This window comes from Drosophila kikkawai, chromosome 3R (assembly GCF_030179895.1).
Source record: "Drosophila kikkawai strain 14028-0561.14 chromosome 3R, DkikHiC1v2, whole genome shotgun sequence".
Taxonomy (NCBI): Eukaryota; Metazoa; Arthropoda; class Insecta; order Diptera; family Drosophilidae; genus Drosophila; species Drosophila kikkawai.
In genome coordinates this window covers 30,658,535-30,674,502 of record NC_091731.1, presented here as the reverse complement: position 1 = coordinate 30,674,502, position 15,968 = coordinate 30,658,535, and the positions used below count along the sequence as shown (strand labels likewise).

The 15,968-nt window shown below is 40.5% G+C and overlaps 4 protein-coding genes and 1 long non-coding RNA gene across 8 annotated transcripts; 2 read left to right on the top strand and 3 right to left on the bottom strand.

The window, feature by feature from the left end:
* Positions 1-299: 299 nt before the first annotated feature.
* Npc2b (Niemann-Pick type C-2b) lies at positions 300-4,171 on the top strand. Of its 4 annotated transcripts, none has more exons than XM_017171034.2 (3): positions 300-448; positions 2,549-2,658; positions 3,565-4,171. In XM_017171034.2, exons 2-3 carry the CDS (start codon positions 2,574-2,576, stop codon positions 3,957-3,959), a joined length of 480 nt encoding a protein of 159 aa, XP_017026523.1. In that variant the 5' UTR covers positions 300-448; positions 2,549-2,573; the 3' UTR covers positions 3,960-4,171. The 4 variants fall into 4 exon arrangements, with proteins under 4 accessions (XP_017026523.1, XP_017026525.1, XP_017026522.1 ...); XM_017171036.3 differs by having other exon boundaries at positions 326-448; positions 2,553-2,658; XM_017171033.3 differs by lacking the exon at positions 300-448 and adding an exon at positions 2,019-2,157.
* CCHa1 (neuropeptide CCHamide 1) lies at positions 3,962-8,625 on the bottom strand. Its single transcript, XM_017171032.3, has 4 exons — positions 8,345-8,625; positions 5,010-5,045; positions 4,885-4,931; positions 3,962-4,760 (listed from the first exon to the last, which is right to left on the bottom strand). The coding sequence occupies exons 1-4, from the start codon at positions 8,406-8,408 to the stop codon at positions 4,341-4,343; spliced, it is 567 nt and encodes a 188-aa protein (XP_017026521.1). The 5' UTR covers positions 8,409-8,625; the 3' UTR covers positions 3,962-4,340.
* Positions 8,626-9,563: 938 nt separating this feature from the next.
* Positions 9,564-10,531, bottom strand: LOC108077659 (10 kDa heat shock protein, mitochondrial). Its single transcript, XM_017171075.3, has 2 exons — positions 10,374-10,531; positions 9,564-10,303 (listed from the first exon to the last, which is right to left on the bottom strand). The coding sequence occupies exon 2, from the start codon at positions 10,257-10,259 to the stop codon at positions 9,942-9,944; it is 318 nt and encodes a 105-aa protein (XP_017026564.1). The 5' UTR covers positions 10,260-10,303; positions 10,374-10,531; the 3' UTR covers positions 9,564-9,941.
* A 1,825-nt stretch (positions 10,532-12,356) lies between these two features.
* On the bottom strand, positions 12,357-15,735 carry PK1-R (Pyrokinin 1 receptor). The gene is made up of 4 exons (XM_041777165.2): positions 14,468-15,735; positions 13,623-13,840; positions 13,341-13,496; positions 12,357-13,278 (listed from the first exon to the last, which is right to left on the bottom strand). The coding sequence occupies exons 1-4, from the start codon at positions 15,327-15,329 to the stop codon at positions 13,198-13,200; spliced, it is 1,317 nt and encodes a 438-aa protein (XP_041633099.1). The 5' UTR covers positions 15,330-15,735; the 3' UTR covers positions 12,357-13,197.
* LOC138928976 (uncharacterized) lies at positions 13,379-14,135 on the top strand. Its single transcript, XR_011445385.1, has 2 exons — positions 13,379-13,512; positions 13,630-14,135. It is a non-coding gene; the product is annotated as an uncharacterized lncRNA (long non-coding RNA).
* Positions 15,736-15,968: the final 233 nt, after the last annotated feature.

The window sequence follows — 15,968 nt, the reverse complement described above, 5'->3', positions numbered from 1 at the left end:
AGCTTCCACTTCCCACTTCCACCTAATTCAGTATTCAAAAGCTAAGTCAACACGCGTGTTTTTCTTAATACGAATATGTAGTTTAGTTAGTGGCTGCCTTCCTCTTAATTTTCTTTTTGTTTAAAGTTTTCAGCAGCAGCTGATTGAACGTTGACCGCCCAAACACTAGACACTGAGCACACACTCAACAAAAGGCCGGAAACTTTCAATTCAATTTCAGTAAAGAGTTAGTCGAGCAAGAAAGACACTCATAAACCGGCCAGTCGCTGACCAGTTGCCAGTCATTTGTATTTTGAAACCGCTTTCGGTTTCGGTTTCGGTTGCGTTTCTGTTTTCTGTCAGTTGCATTTAAAGCTCCGAGCACAGCAGTTGCAGTCGCATTTATTTATAACTAAAACAAAAATCGTTGTTGATTAGCAACAGAAAATTAACGTGGTTATACTAAGTTGTAAGTGTTTTGAAATTGTGAATTTAAAAAAACCAGAACAAATTTAGTTACCGGTCTAAAAGGGATAGTTCAACTTCAAAGGTTTCAGTTTTTAGAGCAAGTAATTTTCCTGTAACGTTTATTTAAGGTCCAGTTTCAGTTCTTATAATACCCTTACAAGGGGTATTATAAGTTTAGTTAGAAGCTTACAAAACAGTGAAGAATTAATTTCCGACCCCATAAACCGTATATATTCTTGGTCAGCATCAACAGGGGAGTCTATCTAGCCTTGTGGGGAAGAAAAAAAAAATTATCGATTTTTTTCAAAATTTGATAAGGGGTTACATCGTTAAAATTCCCAAAAATTGCCAAATTTCCTAATTTCTTTAAAAGTTAAAATATGCAGATTTGTTAATCTACAAGAAAATAACACAGAACAGCTTTCCGAATTGAAATAGATGGTTTTTTGACTAAGTTATAATTAAAAAGGGTATGCAAGTTTCGACTTCCTGAAGCTAGTTTCCTTTCTAGTTTTTTTTATTTACTGCTCTTGAGAACTACAAATTCTGCAAAATATTCTCTAAGAACCTTTTTAAATGCACAAAAAACAAATGGATTTCATTGATATTATCATTATTTCTGGTCAAAATCCCATCAATCAATAAACATTTTTGTTTCGTCACCATTTCGTAAATCAAGCTTATCTTGTATAAGTCTACTTATTCCCCTTTTTTCTGATATAAAAACCCATCTAACCAATCGATCAACAAACGATTTCTGTGTCGTCACGTTTCGATTTCAGTTTCGGTTTTGTTATATTCTCGATTTCGTTTGAATTGGAAGGGGATCTCAACTTTCTAAATGCTAATAGAGGAGGAACTCTGAGCTGGAGAGGCGTTGAGCTTTACAAAAGTGGGCACGTCATTTACTTCCTGGATTAACCCGAACAAAGGTGGAACGGAACGCGTTGTTAATTCTTAATAAGTTTCACTAAATTAAGACGATGTCTTGCATAACAAGTGCTGATGACGATGACGATCTCTTTCTATATAAAATAACGTTTGCCAGCCCATTCTCAGACAGTACTCAAAGCTTACTGTTTGCTCATGGCGAATTATTTGTTTATATATTTGCATTTGTTTTTAAGCACACAGCAATTATTATTTGCCCACCTTTTTATGGCCACAAGACATTGTAGGTATTGTTTGAGATTGCACCTATATTGGTTTTTTAGATGTCTAAAACAAAGGTCAGAGAGTAATTCCTCTCAAAATCGGTGTCTAAAATTAATTTCTTTTTGGAATTGTAGATCAGTTTGTTGTGGAAATGGGGTATTACTTTGATTGATTGAGGCATTTCCCTTTAGAGTGTAAAAGTTTCACTATTCTTAAAGAAAAACCCTTGCGTAAATTGAAATAGTAATGGATATGGCCTGTGGCAATTGTCTGCGAGTGTCTTGGGGCTTGGCAGGGATGAAAATGGGCGGCATTTAATCAAGCGCCGTGAGTCAGTTGAGCCACTCGATCGGTCAGTGGCTCACCTATCTCTCTTATATATCTTATATATCTTTTATATATAAAACGAACACGCGAGTCAGCCGCCGCTCAGTTGCTGTTCGTCGTTCGCAGCTTAAAGTACTTCAAGCTCAGTCTGAGTCTGAGTCTGAGTCTCCGCGTGAAAACCTAGACAAAAAGTACAACTCAAATTGACCAACAATTGCTTGGAAATTGGTAAATTAAGCAGTTTAATAGGATGATAAAGATGATAATACCTAAATAGGGGAGTAAATAGAACTCTTAAAGTTAGCCAGTGGTTTTTTAGGTCAACTGTCAGTCAGTCAGTCAGTCTGCCGCCTTGTGCTGTCCAACTTATAATTACAGTGTTTAAGATTCGGATTGTTGTGATATTTAGTGCTGCGATTTTAAGTCAAGGTCAATCTTTCGCTTAAAGCTCACTTCAGACTGGTCCAAGACCGGTTTTATTTTACTAGCTGGTTATGTTTTGTTATCAAACCAGGCAAAGCCAAAGCTCGAGACCCTGCCTGGCCCCGGGGGGGCCTAAATTAGTTGACCAGCAATTAGCAACATCTCGTTAAATTAGCCTCACTTCTCTTGCAATTAGCCAGATCGTCATCACCAAACACGCCATGAAGCTCAACGCGAGTCTGCTTCTCATCTGTGCCGCTTTGCTGGGCTGCTCAACGGCCACGGATGTCAGGCCATGTCCGAAATGTAAGTGAGAAAAGTTATAAAATTGACATGATAACATCTAGTATAATTAAAAATCAGTTAAGCCCTGCAAAATTAATTTATTAAATACTGGGAAAATCTAATTAAATGGTATACTCTATAATTTTGTTTTATTCCTGGTAATTACTTTGATTATTCGTTCACTTCATTTTTAATAAAATTAAATGAAATGGAAGTAGAATATAAGAAAGGGTCATTTATTGTGACATTTTTTTTTATTCCATTAACTTTAGATTTAAATATGAATAATATTCATTGAATATTTGATCGGTTTTTTTTATTTTTTATATTTAAATTATTATTATTATTCCTAGAATTACTTTTTAATATAAGCCTTACTTACCCTGTCAACACTGCGTATGAGTAATAAATAATAATAATAATACCATATATTCTCCCTGTATCTAATGTGGAACGGTATATATTTACAATGACTTTCATTTGGCCTTGTAATTTGAATTCAGATAATGATTATTATAATGACACATAGTTCTTGATTGACATGTAAATTATTTACTAAGTATCATTTTCCCAGGCAACAGGGCGCATGAGTAATTACCCTTTAGGTTAAATTTATGATTATATTAAGACTTTTAATTATTTTGTTAATTATTTACGCCTTAAACTTTGAACATTAAGTGGCATTTAATTGAATAAAGAATTTTTAAGCTAAAGACCCGTTTAAGATGACAGTAAATGCACAGGCTATAAATTTGTGAATTAATATACTCAATTTAGAATCAAAATTCAGACTTTGCTTGAATTCTTGAACTGTAAATAAGATTTTAGATAAAGTCAAAATAGATTTCATTTATAATTTCTTAAAAAATTAATATTTCTTATAATTTGTGAACTAATTTGTTACAACTATTTCCTCCCTCTTCACAGCTAAGGCAAAGGCTCTAAGTGCCAGCGAGGTGTCCATCTCAAACTGCCCCAAAAACAAGTGCATACTCAAGCGCAACACCGAGGCCAGCATCCAGATGAAGCTCCGGCCGGAACGTGACTTCCAAGAGCTGACCTCTGACATCCAGGGCATCATTCTGGATGTGCCCCTCCCTTTCCCCGGCTACTATGGCACCAGCGCCTGTCCGCACATCTACGACGAGGCGGGCGAGAAGAAGGTGGGCTGCCCCCTGAAGGCCGGCCAGGTGTATACCTACAAGAACAGCTTCAAGATCCTGCCCGTCTACCCCACCGTCAGCCTGGAGATCCACTGGGGACTTGGCGACAAGCAGGGCGATGCCGCCTGCTTCCAGATCCCCGCCAAGATCAAGGCTTAGTGCACTCAATGTAGCTTTTATTAGTGGTAAATCTTAGGAGCTTAAGTAATAGGGATTAAGTATGGTTAAGTTAGGGCTCCCATAGCCGAGAGAGAGAGAGCGCACGCAATCTGGTGGCCATTATTGCGGCATCCAGCCAGTGACGCAATATGGCCAGAGGACTCCACCAGAACCCGCTCGGAAGAGGTTTAATAAAAAATTTCCACAACGAACTCTACGAAACGCCTTCATGTACATACACTTGCTCTACTTTCCGCCGCGTATTTGCTTTAATTGTTTTTTGGAATTGAATTTTTTAATTGATGCCCGGCATGCAATGATCTCTCGTGTGTGATCTTGTGATAAATATCTTTTCGATTTGACGTAAGAGTTCTAGGGAGTTCACTTCTTGAGCTCATACACCGGCTGCTCCTCGTTCTCTGAGGGCTCTAAAAGCAGATCCTGATTCTGCACAGCCTGCTGCAGCTTCCGCCAGCTCTCGGCAGCGGCATCGTAACCCCTCGGAGAACCTCGGCCACGACCCAGCTGCTGCTGTTGCTCCTGTTGCTGCTGCAATTGCCTTAGTTGGTAGCGATGCTGCCGGAGCAACTGGGTCCACTTTAGGCCATTGCCGTTACCAATCCGGTTGCGTTCCTCCTCGACCCGACGAGCTTGCAGAGCTGACGATAAGGGAGCTGCTGCCAGGGGCCCACCACTGTTGCTGTTGTCATCATTGTTGTCCTCTGGGTTCTGATTGTTCTGGTTGTTGGTGTACAGCTGCTCGGCCAGGGCATCAAGGGCATAGGTGTTGGGTCCAGGTCGCTGAAGGATGAAAGTTTGAAAATGGGGTAAAATATAAAAGGTATTATTTATAGAATATTCGGCATTTGACTGTGCTAAATTAAGAATATAATGTGTGGGGTAGGACTTCACTTCCTCCGCTTACCTGCTTAGAATCCTCTAATGCCTTGCCTCCGGATCTCTTGCCATGAGCTGTAAAATATGAAGTATATATACAACGTATACAGATGATGAACTAGTCCTATTAGCTTCTAACCAGCAAACACTTACCTCCCCAACAAGAATGTCCATATTCCAGGCAGGAACCTGCAAGTAGGCAACACATTTTTTCCAATTTAGAATAAATCATAATCAGCTGCCAGTGGAAATTCCACCAGCAAATGAGCTCCATAGCTTTAAGCCCCCCTGGGGTTGCCTCTAGGCCAAAAGGCTTTAAAGTTGTTCCCTGCCAAGGTAAGTCAGTTTCCTTACTGGGTTTCCTGTGAGCTACTCTGTTTGTTGCCTCACAAAACCCAATGTTTATTGTGTGCTCGGGCTGCTAATGTCGCGAGCCATGATAAATGCGGCCATTATGAAACTCATACGCCAAGTCGGAGTGGGTTGAGTAATGCACTCGGCAGTGAAAGGAGCAGAAGGAGGAGGACGAAGGCGAAGGAGGCTGCTCTCCAGCTTCCCTGTGCGTGCAATATACTGAGCGAAAAAAGTGTTACCTAATTCCTGACCTTTCTCTAATACGAAGAACTTTCAGTTGCCATATTTTCCTTAGTGCAGTGGCAGGACCAACCTGTGGCTGTTCATAACACACAGCTTACACAACGTCCTTGATGCCACACCATGCATTGTGTCCCAAAAAAAAAAATACAGAAAAGGTGAAAGGAAGTGGTGGCCCAGAACTAATCACACAAATGGACGGCAACGCATCATCAGCACCAGGACGAGACCTCAGCTGGGACAGGACTCTTAGAAACGGATGCGAAATGTCAGTCGAGGGCAGATCTGCGACAAAGAGCCGGAGTTATGGCATGTGAATAGCAACAAGTTCCATGACGCAGATGGCCCAGAACAGGGCGCAAGGGAAGGTGGCGTTTGCATAAGCTTAGATAAATATAAATAACTATCTTTTATATCCAGGCCAGACGACAACTCACTCCAGCGTCGGCTGTTGCTACCCCGCTGGCCATATATCAAACCCGTAATCATTTGTCAATTACTTAAACCGTGGATTAATTGTTGCCGGGCAGCCGGACAGCGACCGAAGCCCATACATGCTGACAGGCATGGCGGGCATGGCCATCAGAGATAGCGTTTTCCCCATTTTTCGAAGGGCTGTCATTAAGCAAAGTCCTTGCTTAACGGCCTTCCAGGGAATCCTTCGACAGCGATGCCTAATTAAGTTGACTATTGCAGTTTAATGGCCACATCCTTGATCTTGGCCAGAGTCGTTGGCCACTTTGGAGTAATGCGAATAATACGAGTAATGCCTTTTTTTAATGGCCCCACCTCTCATAGTGCGACGCAATTTGTCTGGAAACCCCATTTAATGGGCCATTCTACCTGTGATGGGTCAGTATCTGAGTATCTCAGTATCTGACTGCTGCTATCTCTGACTTTTGTTTGGGTTTTGTTTCGGTTTCCGTTTTGGGGATTCCCCCACTCAGCGCACAGACAATTGCCAAAATAATCATTAAATGTGTCATTCGGTGTTTTGGTTATTGTTTACTGCGCCACTTAGAGCGCAATAATTATTAATTAAACAGTAAAGTGTCGTTGGACATTAAGCAGATCATTTGTGGAAGTCGTCTAAAAGACAAAGGTTATTTAACAACTTCATAAAGTATTTTTAAAATTATTCTTGGGAAATATGATAGATAAAATAATCTATAGAAATATAAGTTTTATTTTATTATTATTATATTATTGTTATTTATGATATGATTTTGTAAATTAATATTCTTTACAATTTATATTGCTAAATCAAACCATTTTCATTCTTAAATTTATAATCCTTATAACTGATATCATCTGCTCAGATTACTAAACCTGAACCTAACCCAATCTACGCACTTTGTGGAATTTGTCCTATCCAAAAGTCGGCTCTTTTGTCCATTTTGGTTTATCTCTTTTTGTCGCATCCCATAAAAACCACCGATTAAATGGAATTCAAAGGGGGAAGGGAGCTAACTTGGCTAAGAATGACGGCCATGCCGCCCACAACTGCAATGCTTGCAGGCGGCACAGCTTGAAATTTTCACACGTTCGGCCCGAGGTTTATTTCCACTCTCCGTGGGTTTCTCTACGGGCCACGTCACGGATTCTACCCTTCACAATGAATGCACAGTTAAAATCACAGGATAATATCATGATTTTATGATATTTTCTTTACTCGGAATTTAAGATTTAAAGCCAAATTCTTTTAATGATAGTCTGTGTTTTTTTATTTTTACTTTCCAAATCATTTTTAGAATTAAAAACCCATGTTACCTTTTATCAAGATCAAAATGTATATGCCACTTTTTCTCACCGTGTGCCTGTTATTGGGCACGCAGTTGGGATTAATTTACGACGGCAATTGAAAGTGTCGAAAGCGGTTGTGCTGGAGGGGTGTGTTGATGGTCCGAAGGGCGATCTAACCTCCACAAAATCCAACCCCGCCGATCCCCAATCAATTTCCACCTGTTAGCCTGCATTCGCAGGTGAGTAAGTTGAAAATACGTAGAAAAAACCCCGAAAAGGGAAACCGCCAAAACCAGCGAGCAAACAAAGGCGTATCAACAGGAAAATGTGCATAAAACTCGGCCTGATAAGGCGGATTAGAGCCGCCAAAAGGAAAGGGGGGTAAATGGAGGTAACTGGGAGCTGGAGTTTTCCCAGTTAAACCATGATATTGGTAATATGTGTTAATCAGTTGGTAGTTTGGTATTTTTATTACCCAGGTTCTGATAGGCCACAACCACCAGCTAGTTCTTGGAACTTGTGACTCAGCTAAATATTCAATTTCATCATTAGCCGAAGCCCCGAAAGTATGCCTCGAAAGCTGATTAAAACAAAAACAATTTGGTATAATAAATATATTCCTATTATCTGTTTAATTAATTAAGCACTTTTATGAAATATTGGTAAAAGGATTAGAAGCAGGATCTAAGAACTGTTTTAATTTAAGCCTAAGTTTATGTAAAGTTTAAAGCAAAAGAAGAGTATAAAAGTGATCAAAATAGGTACATAAATCTTTAAACGTAATATATTTAATCATTTTTATATTCATATTCAAATTCTACATTTAAATATGACAAAAAATTCTAGTAGATTAATAAGTCACAATAATTAGTGAGTATAAATATTATTTAAAATCTTTAATAACTACACCATTTAAATTTAAAAATATAAATAAAAGTAAGGCGTTTCTATAAAAGACAGACCAGTAAAAAGACTCAGCTACTTAAGCTTAACTGCACGGAATGCGGAATCTATAACGGTGATTGGTGGTGACATTCTGACAGGACTCTAGGTGTTATTCATATTATAAAGTGCATTTTCGTGCTTTTCTTAATTCCATACTACAATTATTATTCATATTTTTAAGCGCAATTTTATGTTTATTATATTACCTGTCACCAAGGCAAAGAGCGTCACCAGAACCAACAAAGTCCAACTGCACTTGATGTACCACATTTTGCAATAAAATTTAGCTTCTTTTTTTAATAATAGCACACTCTGCACTCAAATTGTCTGATGTCAGTTATAATTTAAGCCAGCTGCAAGCGCTTTTGGCAACTTTTAGCAAAACTTTTCACACTGCAAACTGAACACTGAACGTGGAGCCTGGGAACTGGAAACTGAACCTGGGAGTGCTAAGGTGAGCTGCCACTTGTTGATCGGAGTCAGATGCTCTTCGCTGCGAATTGCCAGCAAACTGTGGTCGACCAGCGGCTTTTATAGCATGCTCCTGGCACAGGCACTTTACGTCCGGAGAACGCAGATAACGGGACGGCCCATACGAACGGAAGTCTCCGAACGTGGAGCCTCCAAGCCGAAGAAACCCGAGCGCAGCCGAAGCGCACCCAATGAACCAATGAGCGGTGAGATGGAGGCGCCCACGCAACAGGCTGCCGTACGGCAAGGGTTAAGGGGAGGTCAACGGGGCTATCATGTTAATGGAACGAGGGGTGGTACTGTGGGCAGCGTGTACTTGGGGACAGAAGCGGCATCAAGGGGATCGGCATATAAATGAGTTCAAATTATGATAAGTGTTCTAAATAATATTTTCTATCATTTTATTTTTAAGGTATTATTTAATTCGGAATAAAATAAAATTTTTAGAATTTAAAATCTATCGAAAGCAGAAACTTTCAAAGAATTTATTTAAAATATTTAAATAACTAAATAAATGTAAGTCATTAAACTGTAAACATTATTATTTATTAGGTTGTATTAAAAGGGACTAATTTTCATAACAGTTTTATTTAGACAATTCATTATTGTCTAGAAAAAACTAAGGTTAAGTCCACCCCTTTAACTACACCCTTGTGCCAGAAGAAAAAGCCAAGCTATAAAGTCAATGCAGTTGCTGGACCCACACGCAAGCAACGCAAGTTCATTTTGTGGTCAACGATGGACTTAACTTTTAATTACCGATGGAAAAAGTTGCGTCGTACCTGTAAAATGTTTTAGCATCCTGTTTTTTATTCAAATATATTTCTAAATTGAGAAAAGAGATTTTAAATTAACCAATAAAAAATGTGTCTCCCGTACAGTCAGCAACAAAATCGAATCTTCTTCGTAATAGTTATCCAAAATATCTTATTTAAATATAAAACTCAAAGAAAGTTAATTTTTAAAATATTCATTTAATATTGGCTGTCCTTACAATAAATCTGAATTTAGTGTGATTTTTGCCGTCGCGTGGCTGATTTGTCATTGAGGTGAGATTCTTGCCTCTTGAGTGTTCCTACGATACATTCTTGTTGTGTGCATGAGTGCGCGGCTTGGTAGTGTGTCAATTAGCTACCAAACAAACATTTCATTTGTTACGTGAGGTTTAAGTATAATCATTTAGTTTCGAACGCAATTGGAGCAAATATTATGGGTCTACTGCGGCTCCAGAATGCAGCAAGCCAGAGGGAAACAAGACATGTGTGGGTGTGGTGGTCCTGCTTCCAGTGTGTCAAGTGTATGCGGTGAAATTCTCATCTACTAGGTGCATCCTTATTCCAGCTTGGCCAGGATATCGCCCTCGCGGAACAGCAAATACTCGCTTTTGTCGTCCATGTCCACTTTGGTGCCGCCGTATTTCGGGAGCAGCACACGGTCACCCTCCTTGACGCCTATGGCCAGGTGACCAGCACCGGCCGGGTTGCGAGCACCCGGGCCGACGGCCACCACAACGCCCTGCATCTCCTTGGGCACTGACTCCTCTGGCAGCAGGATGCCGCCGGCAGTGGTGGTCTTCACCTCGAAGCGCTTGATTAGGATGCGGTCCAGCATCGGAATCACCTTCTTAATCACGTTCGACATGGTCTTCATTGGTGCTTTCTTTGTTGTCGAACAGAGTGTGCTTGAAAGAAGCACTAGGATTGAAAATAAAAATTAAATTTTTATTATTTTTCTCACAGAAACAGTTGCACTTTCACACTTTACCTCAAGTTATATTTTTTTAGTTTTTTTTTTAATTTTTTTATTTGTTTTGTGGTTTTGTTAGGCTGTGGATGCTTTCCGTTTGAATCAAAGATGTAGACTGAGCTTGTAAGAGCCTGGTTAGAACTAGTACGACTGGCAGGGAAAGAAAAGTCAAGGCTATAGTGATTAAAATTGCTTTTTTCAAAGGTTACTCGGATCGAAAAATATGTGTTTTTTAAAGAGTATACAGATGATGAATTTTATAGTATTAAAGTCGTCTGGGAGGGTTTGGAAGCATCATTTGGTTTTATAATTAATTTATATTCATATTTAAAAAGAATATATCTATATAATTTTGTACTGCAGCTTATAAATTCTTCAAAACTTGCAAGTGACGGCAGCACTGCGTATACGTAATTTCTTGTCGCCCAGCCAAGTTTGCTCATCTTGAGTCAAGTTTAGCACGTGAATCACGAGACGTGAGAAGCAAATTAGGTAAATCAAGCACACAAAACAGAGCGAAAACCGCAAAAACAAAGCCCAGACGCTAGTAATCATTTTGGAGCGAAGCAGACGCCATAAACAAGGTCCACTCTAGCGATGTTTTTGATTCATTTCGCACACTGCCGTCATGCGCCACCTGTTGGCAGCTTGCCTCACTCAGTGCTAGGGGGTGGTGGTGGTGGTGGTGCCGTCCTTGTCGCTCTCCCTGCTTCCTTACGCCTGTTTGTCTGTCTGTCTGTTCGTTTTGCGGCTTCCTTATTTGTGTGGCAGTGGGTGTTCGTGTGTGTGTGTGAGTCCGTGGGCTTGCGTTTGTGTTTGTCTAAACTTGTGGCGTGTTAAATGCCGTTAGAAATTTTGTTTGGCTTTACTTTTGCTTGAGTACCTCATTATTTGTTGCTTTAGAAGGGTATATAGGTGTTTGTGCAGGTTGAAGCCGTAATATATGTACTTACTATATACTTTGGAAGTAGGGATATATCTATAAAACGAAACTAAAGGCACACACGGGACCACGAGGTGGTGGTAACTTATCGCTTTATGTTTTGTATAGACCTTAGAATTCCCAACCGGGTTTAGCGTAGTCTAAAAATACCTGGAAATAAAAACTAACTTAATTAAACTTAAAACTAATTATTACAAAAATCAAGGCCTTGAGTCTAGAAAACAAATAAAATAAAATAGTTTCTTTATTTTTTATGTAGAGTATCAGCAACACCTGAAATTTATTTCTACGAGAAAGGAAGGAAGGAAATCATTGTTTTTTTAACCTTCTTTAAAGTAATTTAAACCTTAAAATGTATTAATGTTATTTACTAAATTAAAACTCTATTTAGTAATGATAGCAACATAGTACTCTGCCATTCGAGCTGTCCAGAAGCTTACCTTTTTTCCTACTTGTCTTTTTTCGCAGAGCCTTCCCCCGCTGATTTGGTCGTAAATCACAAACTTCATAATTTCTACGTCATTTTGCGGGCGTGCGAACGCGTGGCTTTAGCTTGTTGGCTCTGAGTGAATTCCTCCTTCCCGCAGCTATACGTGACGTTGGCAAAACAAATCGCTTTTGTTTTTAGCCATCATCCTACTCCGTTGTTTTTGCCTGTTTGCTGTTTGCTCCTTTATGGCCCGCTGCGCTTTGGACTTTGGACTTTGACGCATTTGCGCCGTATTAATTCTGGATCCATCCGTGCAATTTCAGTGAACTTTCCACCTTTTTCTTCGGGAACTCCTTTTTGGTCTGTGGTTCGCTGGCCTCCGCTTCCATTTGGCTGATTGCATTTTCATAACAATTTGCAGGATTACTAATGCGCCACGTTGGCCCTGCATTTGCATGACCTTGAGAACCAGAGAGAGAGCCAAAGCAGCTCATTAGAATTTCATTTGTAGTCAGCCAGCGGCAGACGATGGAATCGATAAACCCCAAATGTATTTTATGGCCAAATTAGAATTTCTAGAATCCTTAGGAAGGCCAAGAAACTGTGGAACGTAGGCGGGGACGCGGAATATGCTAAGCTTTATTTTTGGAATAATTTGCAACACATCAAAGTAATCCTTGAAGGCATCCTTAGGACATATACACATAATATACACATAAATATCTGTTAAGTAAGCGAACTAGGTCCGTCATTAGAATTGAGTTGGTTACTGATTCAAGTTATTTATAAACGCTTAAGGCTTATTTCTTATCATTAGAGTGTTTACATATTTTCCTACATAAATATGAATATTATAGAATTATTATAGAATTGTAAGGTAAGCTTTTTTGGAATCTTTTTGGTTAAAAGAATTACTAATTTTAGCTTTTTCTTAATTAAAAATAGTATTTAAATTTCAATTTAGTATTTCATTGGAAAAAGTGTAGTTTACATTTTAAATTTTATAATAGACACTTTGTTTCAAGTCTCGAATATTTGTCTGAGAATAATTTATTGGTTCGTTGTTTGTTTTTAATAAAGATTTATATATATAAAAGGTGGGCGTTTCACTAGGTGATTTAATTATATTGTATCATTTGGAAAATTTACAGAAAGCTATTATTACCTCCTCTGGCTTCTTACATATTTAAGAGTACGTCTCCCAGCGTTTAACTAACAGAGACTTGCAGCCGAGACTATTCTTACACTAAATAATTCTGAATACTTGAAAGACTAGTTCAGGCATACGTATATATACATATATTCGCCCGATTCAGGTTCGTTTTCCCATGCGGCATGAATGGAAACTTAATGTTTAAGAGTTAGAGAGAGAAGAGAGGTCGCGATTAACGTCTAATTGCCCGTCAGCAGCTTATACTAAACGCTTTGGTAAGAATCCGGCCTGGAATTAGCATCAGGAAGTTCGTTGTTCAGTTGTTCTGGGCACTGAGCACCGCATACTGCGAGGCGACTTGCGGCTTGGCCAGCGCCAGGCGATCGTTTAGAGGGTTCTGGCGGGTATCGAAAGCTATATTTATTATGGGATTTCCCCAGGCATTAAGGGATGCCTTGCCTGCACTAGAGTTTGCTTTGGCTGCTGCTCCGCTGAGTCAATAGAGACGCGCTGCGTCTGACTGGAGTTGGTTAAGGCTCTTCGCAGACGACGTGACTCGATGTTGTTCCGGGAGTTGAGTGATCCCTTGGAGACCTTCTTGCCAAAGAGCACGACCTGGAAAAGGATAATGGTGAGTAAGTTGTATACAATAATTTAAGAAATATATATTTATTAAATTTAAATTAACTTATAATTTAATTTAAACTAAACTCTTTAATTTTAAAATTTGTCTCTACTCACTTTGAAGGCCTCTCGGAACTTTTTACTCATCAAGTTGTACAACAGCGGATTGATGCAGGTAGACAGGTAATAGAGCACTCCGGAGATATAGGTCATTACCGTGTAGACGAACTCGTGCTGGTCCCTTAGGTCAGCCCCACGAGCTGGGGCATAGATGGCAATCAGGCGCTGGGCATGGAAGGGGGCCCAGCAAAGGAAGAAGCACACCACCACGGCCACTGCAGAGAGGACGATGATGATGTAGATGGTGTTTTGGGTTCAAATTCGGGTTCGGGCAGACGCAGCGAGAGCACAGAGATAAAGAGTCAACGATTATATTTTTGGTAATCGCAATTGTCATCATAAATGGCAAATGCCGAAATGACAAACGCAATAAATTGGACGCAGACGGGTTGATTAGTGTGCTTAGAGGCATATGGCCAAACAGTTAGAGTACACTTCAATTCAAAAGGTGTCCTTGAAATTAATTAGGCAAAAATATAATGTAATAAATTTTTTATTTGGATAACATAAGATGTTTAACGTATTGCTGTTTATATTCATGGCTTCTATATATGTATATATTATTATATAATATAGTAATTCACAACTAAAGATTCTGCAACATAGATCATAGCTCATTGCCGAATATAAGGGAAATAAAATATACATATATCCCCCTAAGAGTTTTTTTTAGTTATTTCTTTAAAAGTTTTTACAGAAGAGATAAGGGATATTATAGAATTATTCAAGGCAACTAATATTTATTCATCCACTTGATATTTATTTACTTTAACCCCCCCATAATAATCCCCAATTTCTCGCAGTGTACTTGCCAAATTACCAAAGCTTAGCCATATAATTACCGAGCATCCTGAGCACCCGCCGGGTACCATAGTGATTGAGGCGACCCCTCACCGAGCTGAGCTGTGCCCCCGAGCCACCCACTGCTGCTGCTCCAGATCCGGATCCGTTGAGATTCATGGCATTGCTGGAGCCCGCATAGCGGTACAGGATCGTATCACTGGGCACGCTCTTCAGCTGCTGGCGTCGGGAAACCAAAGCGGGACCATCGATCCGGCTAGAGCGGTACAGGTGCAGGCCAATCAAGAGGTACAGAACCAAGATAATTGACATCGGGGCCAGGAAAAAGATGAAAGTGGAAAGCTGGAACGAGTGCTTCACTATAATGCGAACAATGCCGCATTTGACCACGCCGTCATCGGCGAAGATCCCAAACTGGGCGGCTTGTGGAATGGCTGTTATTATGGCCAATAACCAAATCAACACAATAATCCTGGTGGCCCGACTAAGTTTGCTCATGGCCTGTCCCAAAAAGGGATGGCAAATGGCTATGTAACGCTCCACGGTGAAGGCGGTAATGGTGAGTACTGTGGCATTTGCCGCAGTCTCGGCCAGCAGACCCCTGCCAATGCAGACGTATTCGCCGAAGACGTAAGGATATTTGGACCAAATGAAGGCCACCTCCTGGGGCACACCAGAGAGCAGGAGCAGGAAGTCAGAGATGGCCAGGGAGAAGAGATAGTAGTTGGTGGCCGTGTGCATCGAGCGGTTCTTCTTAATCACAATGCAGGTGCTGATGTTGCCCACCACGCCGCTGACAAAGATCAGAGAGTAAACCACGGTCACGGGCACCACAATTCCTAGGGGATCTCGCGTTGGCCCCAGGATCTGGCTGACATTGCCCGCCGGATCGGAGACGGACATGTCGGCGTCGGGGATTTTTGGGATTTTTCCCCTTTTGTTTTCACAAAATTTCCACTAACAGCGCTAAATTCCGGTGTCGCTTAACTCGGCTGCTGTGTGTCCCCTCAACTATGCTAATTATAATAATTTATTGGCGACAACCGGGGCACAGAGGAGGGGAAGGAGGAGGAGGAGGTAGAGGCCCGTTGAGATTTCTCGACTCTTGATTCTCGATTCGATTCCTCGGTTCTCGATTCGCGATTCTCGACTCCGGACACCGAATACCCCGACTGGCACGCAAACGCACCAAATTACCCGGCACCGCCGATTCCGGGGGGGGGCGCGACTCTGTGTCTCAATCCAAATCGAAGCTATCGAAGCTATATCCCGCGAGTATCGAGCAATGAGCAACTGCAACCGCACTCCAGCGCGCTCCGAACTTATCTGATAAGCCGCGGCGACAGTTCATTCAGATTTGTATCTGAAATGAAAGCCAGCGACGAAGCCTCGCGTTTTCCCCTCACATGAGAGTGTGTTGTCGGAAGGTACGCGACATGGCTGTAATGCGGTGAACGTGCTGCGGCAATTATCTATCTTGATTGTGGAGTGGAGACAACCGAATTTTGGATACAACGCAAATGTTGAAACTACTTAACTTTA

Excerpts from the sequence above, each read along its gene's own strand:
- CCHa1 (XM_017171032.3), bottom strand. The coding sequence starts at position 8,408 with ATGTGGTACATCAAGTGCAGTTGGACTTTGTTGGTTCTGGTGACGCTC. Across the intron at positions 4,932-5,009 it reads TGGACATTCTTGTTGGGGAG|CTCATGGCAAGAGATCCGGA; the intron begins GTAAGTGTTTGC and ends CATATTTTACAG. Across the intron at positions 4,761-4,884 it reads CATTAGAGGATTCTAAGCAG|CGACCTGGACCCAACACCTA; the intron begins GTAAGCGGAGGA and ends TTCATCCTTCAG.
- PK1-R (XM_041777165.2), bottom strand. The coding sequence starts at position 15,329 with ATGTCCGTCTCCGATCCGGCGGGCAATGTCAGCCAGATCCTGGGGCCA. Across the intron at positions 13,841-14,467 it reads GCGGGTGCTCAGGATGCTCG|TGGCCGTGGTGGTGTGCTTC; the intron begins GTAATTATATGG and ends TCCTCTCTGCAG. Across the intron at positions 13,279-13,340 it reads CAAAGCAAACTCTAGTGCAG|AACCCTCTAAACGATCGCCT; the intron begins GCAAGGCATCCC and ends GATACCCGCCAG.
- Npc2b (XM_017171034.2), top strand. The coding sequence starts at position 2,574 with ATGAAGCTCAACGCGAGTCTGCTTCTCATCTGTGCCGCTTTGCTGGGC. Across the intron at positions 2,659-3,564 it reads TGTCAGGCCATGTCCGAAAT|CTAAGGCAAAGGCTCTAAGT; the intron begins GTAAGTGAGAAA and ends CCCTCTTCACAG.
- LOC108077659 (XM_017171075.3), bottom strand. The coding sequence starts at position 10,259 with ATGAAGACCATGTCGAACGTGATTAAGAAGGTGATTCCGATGCTGGAC.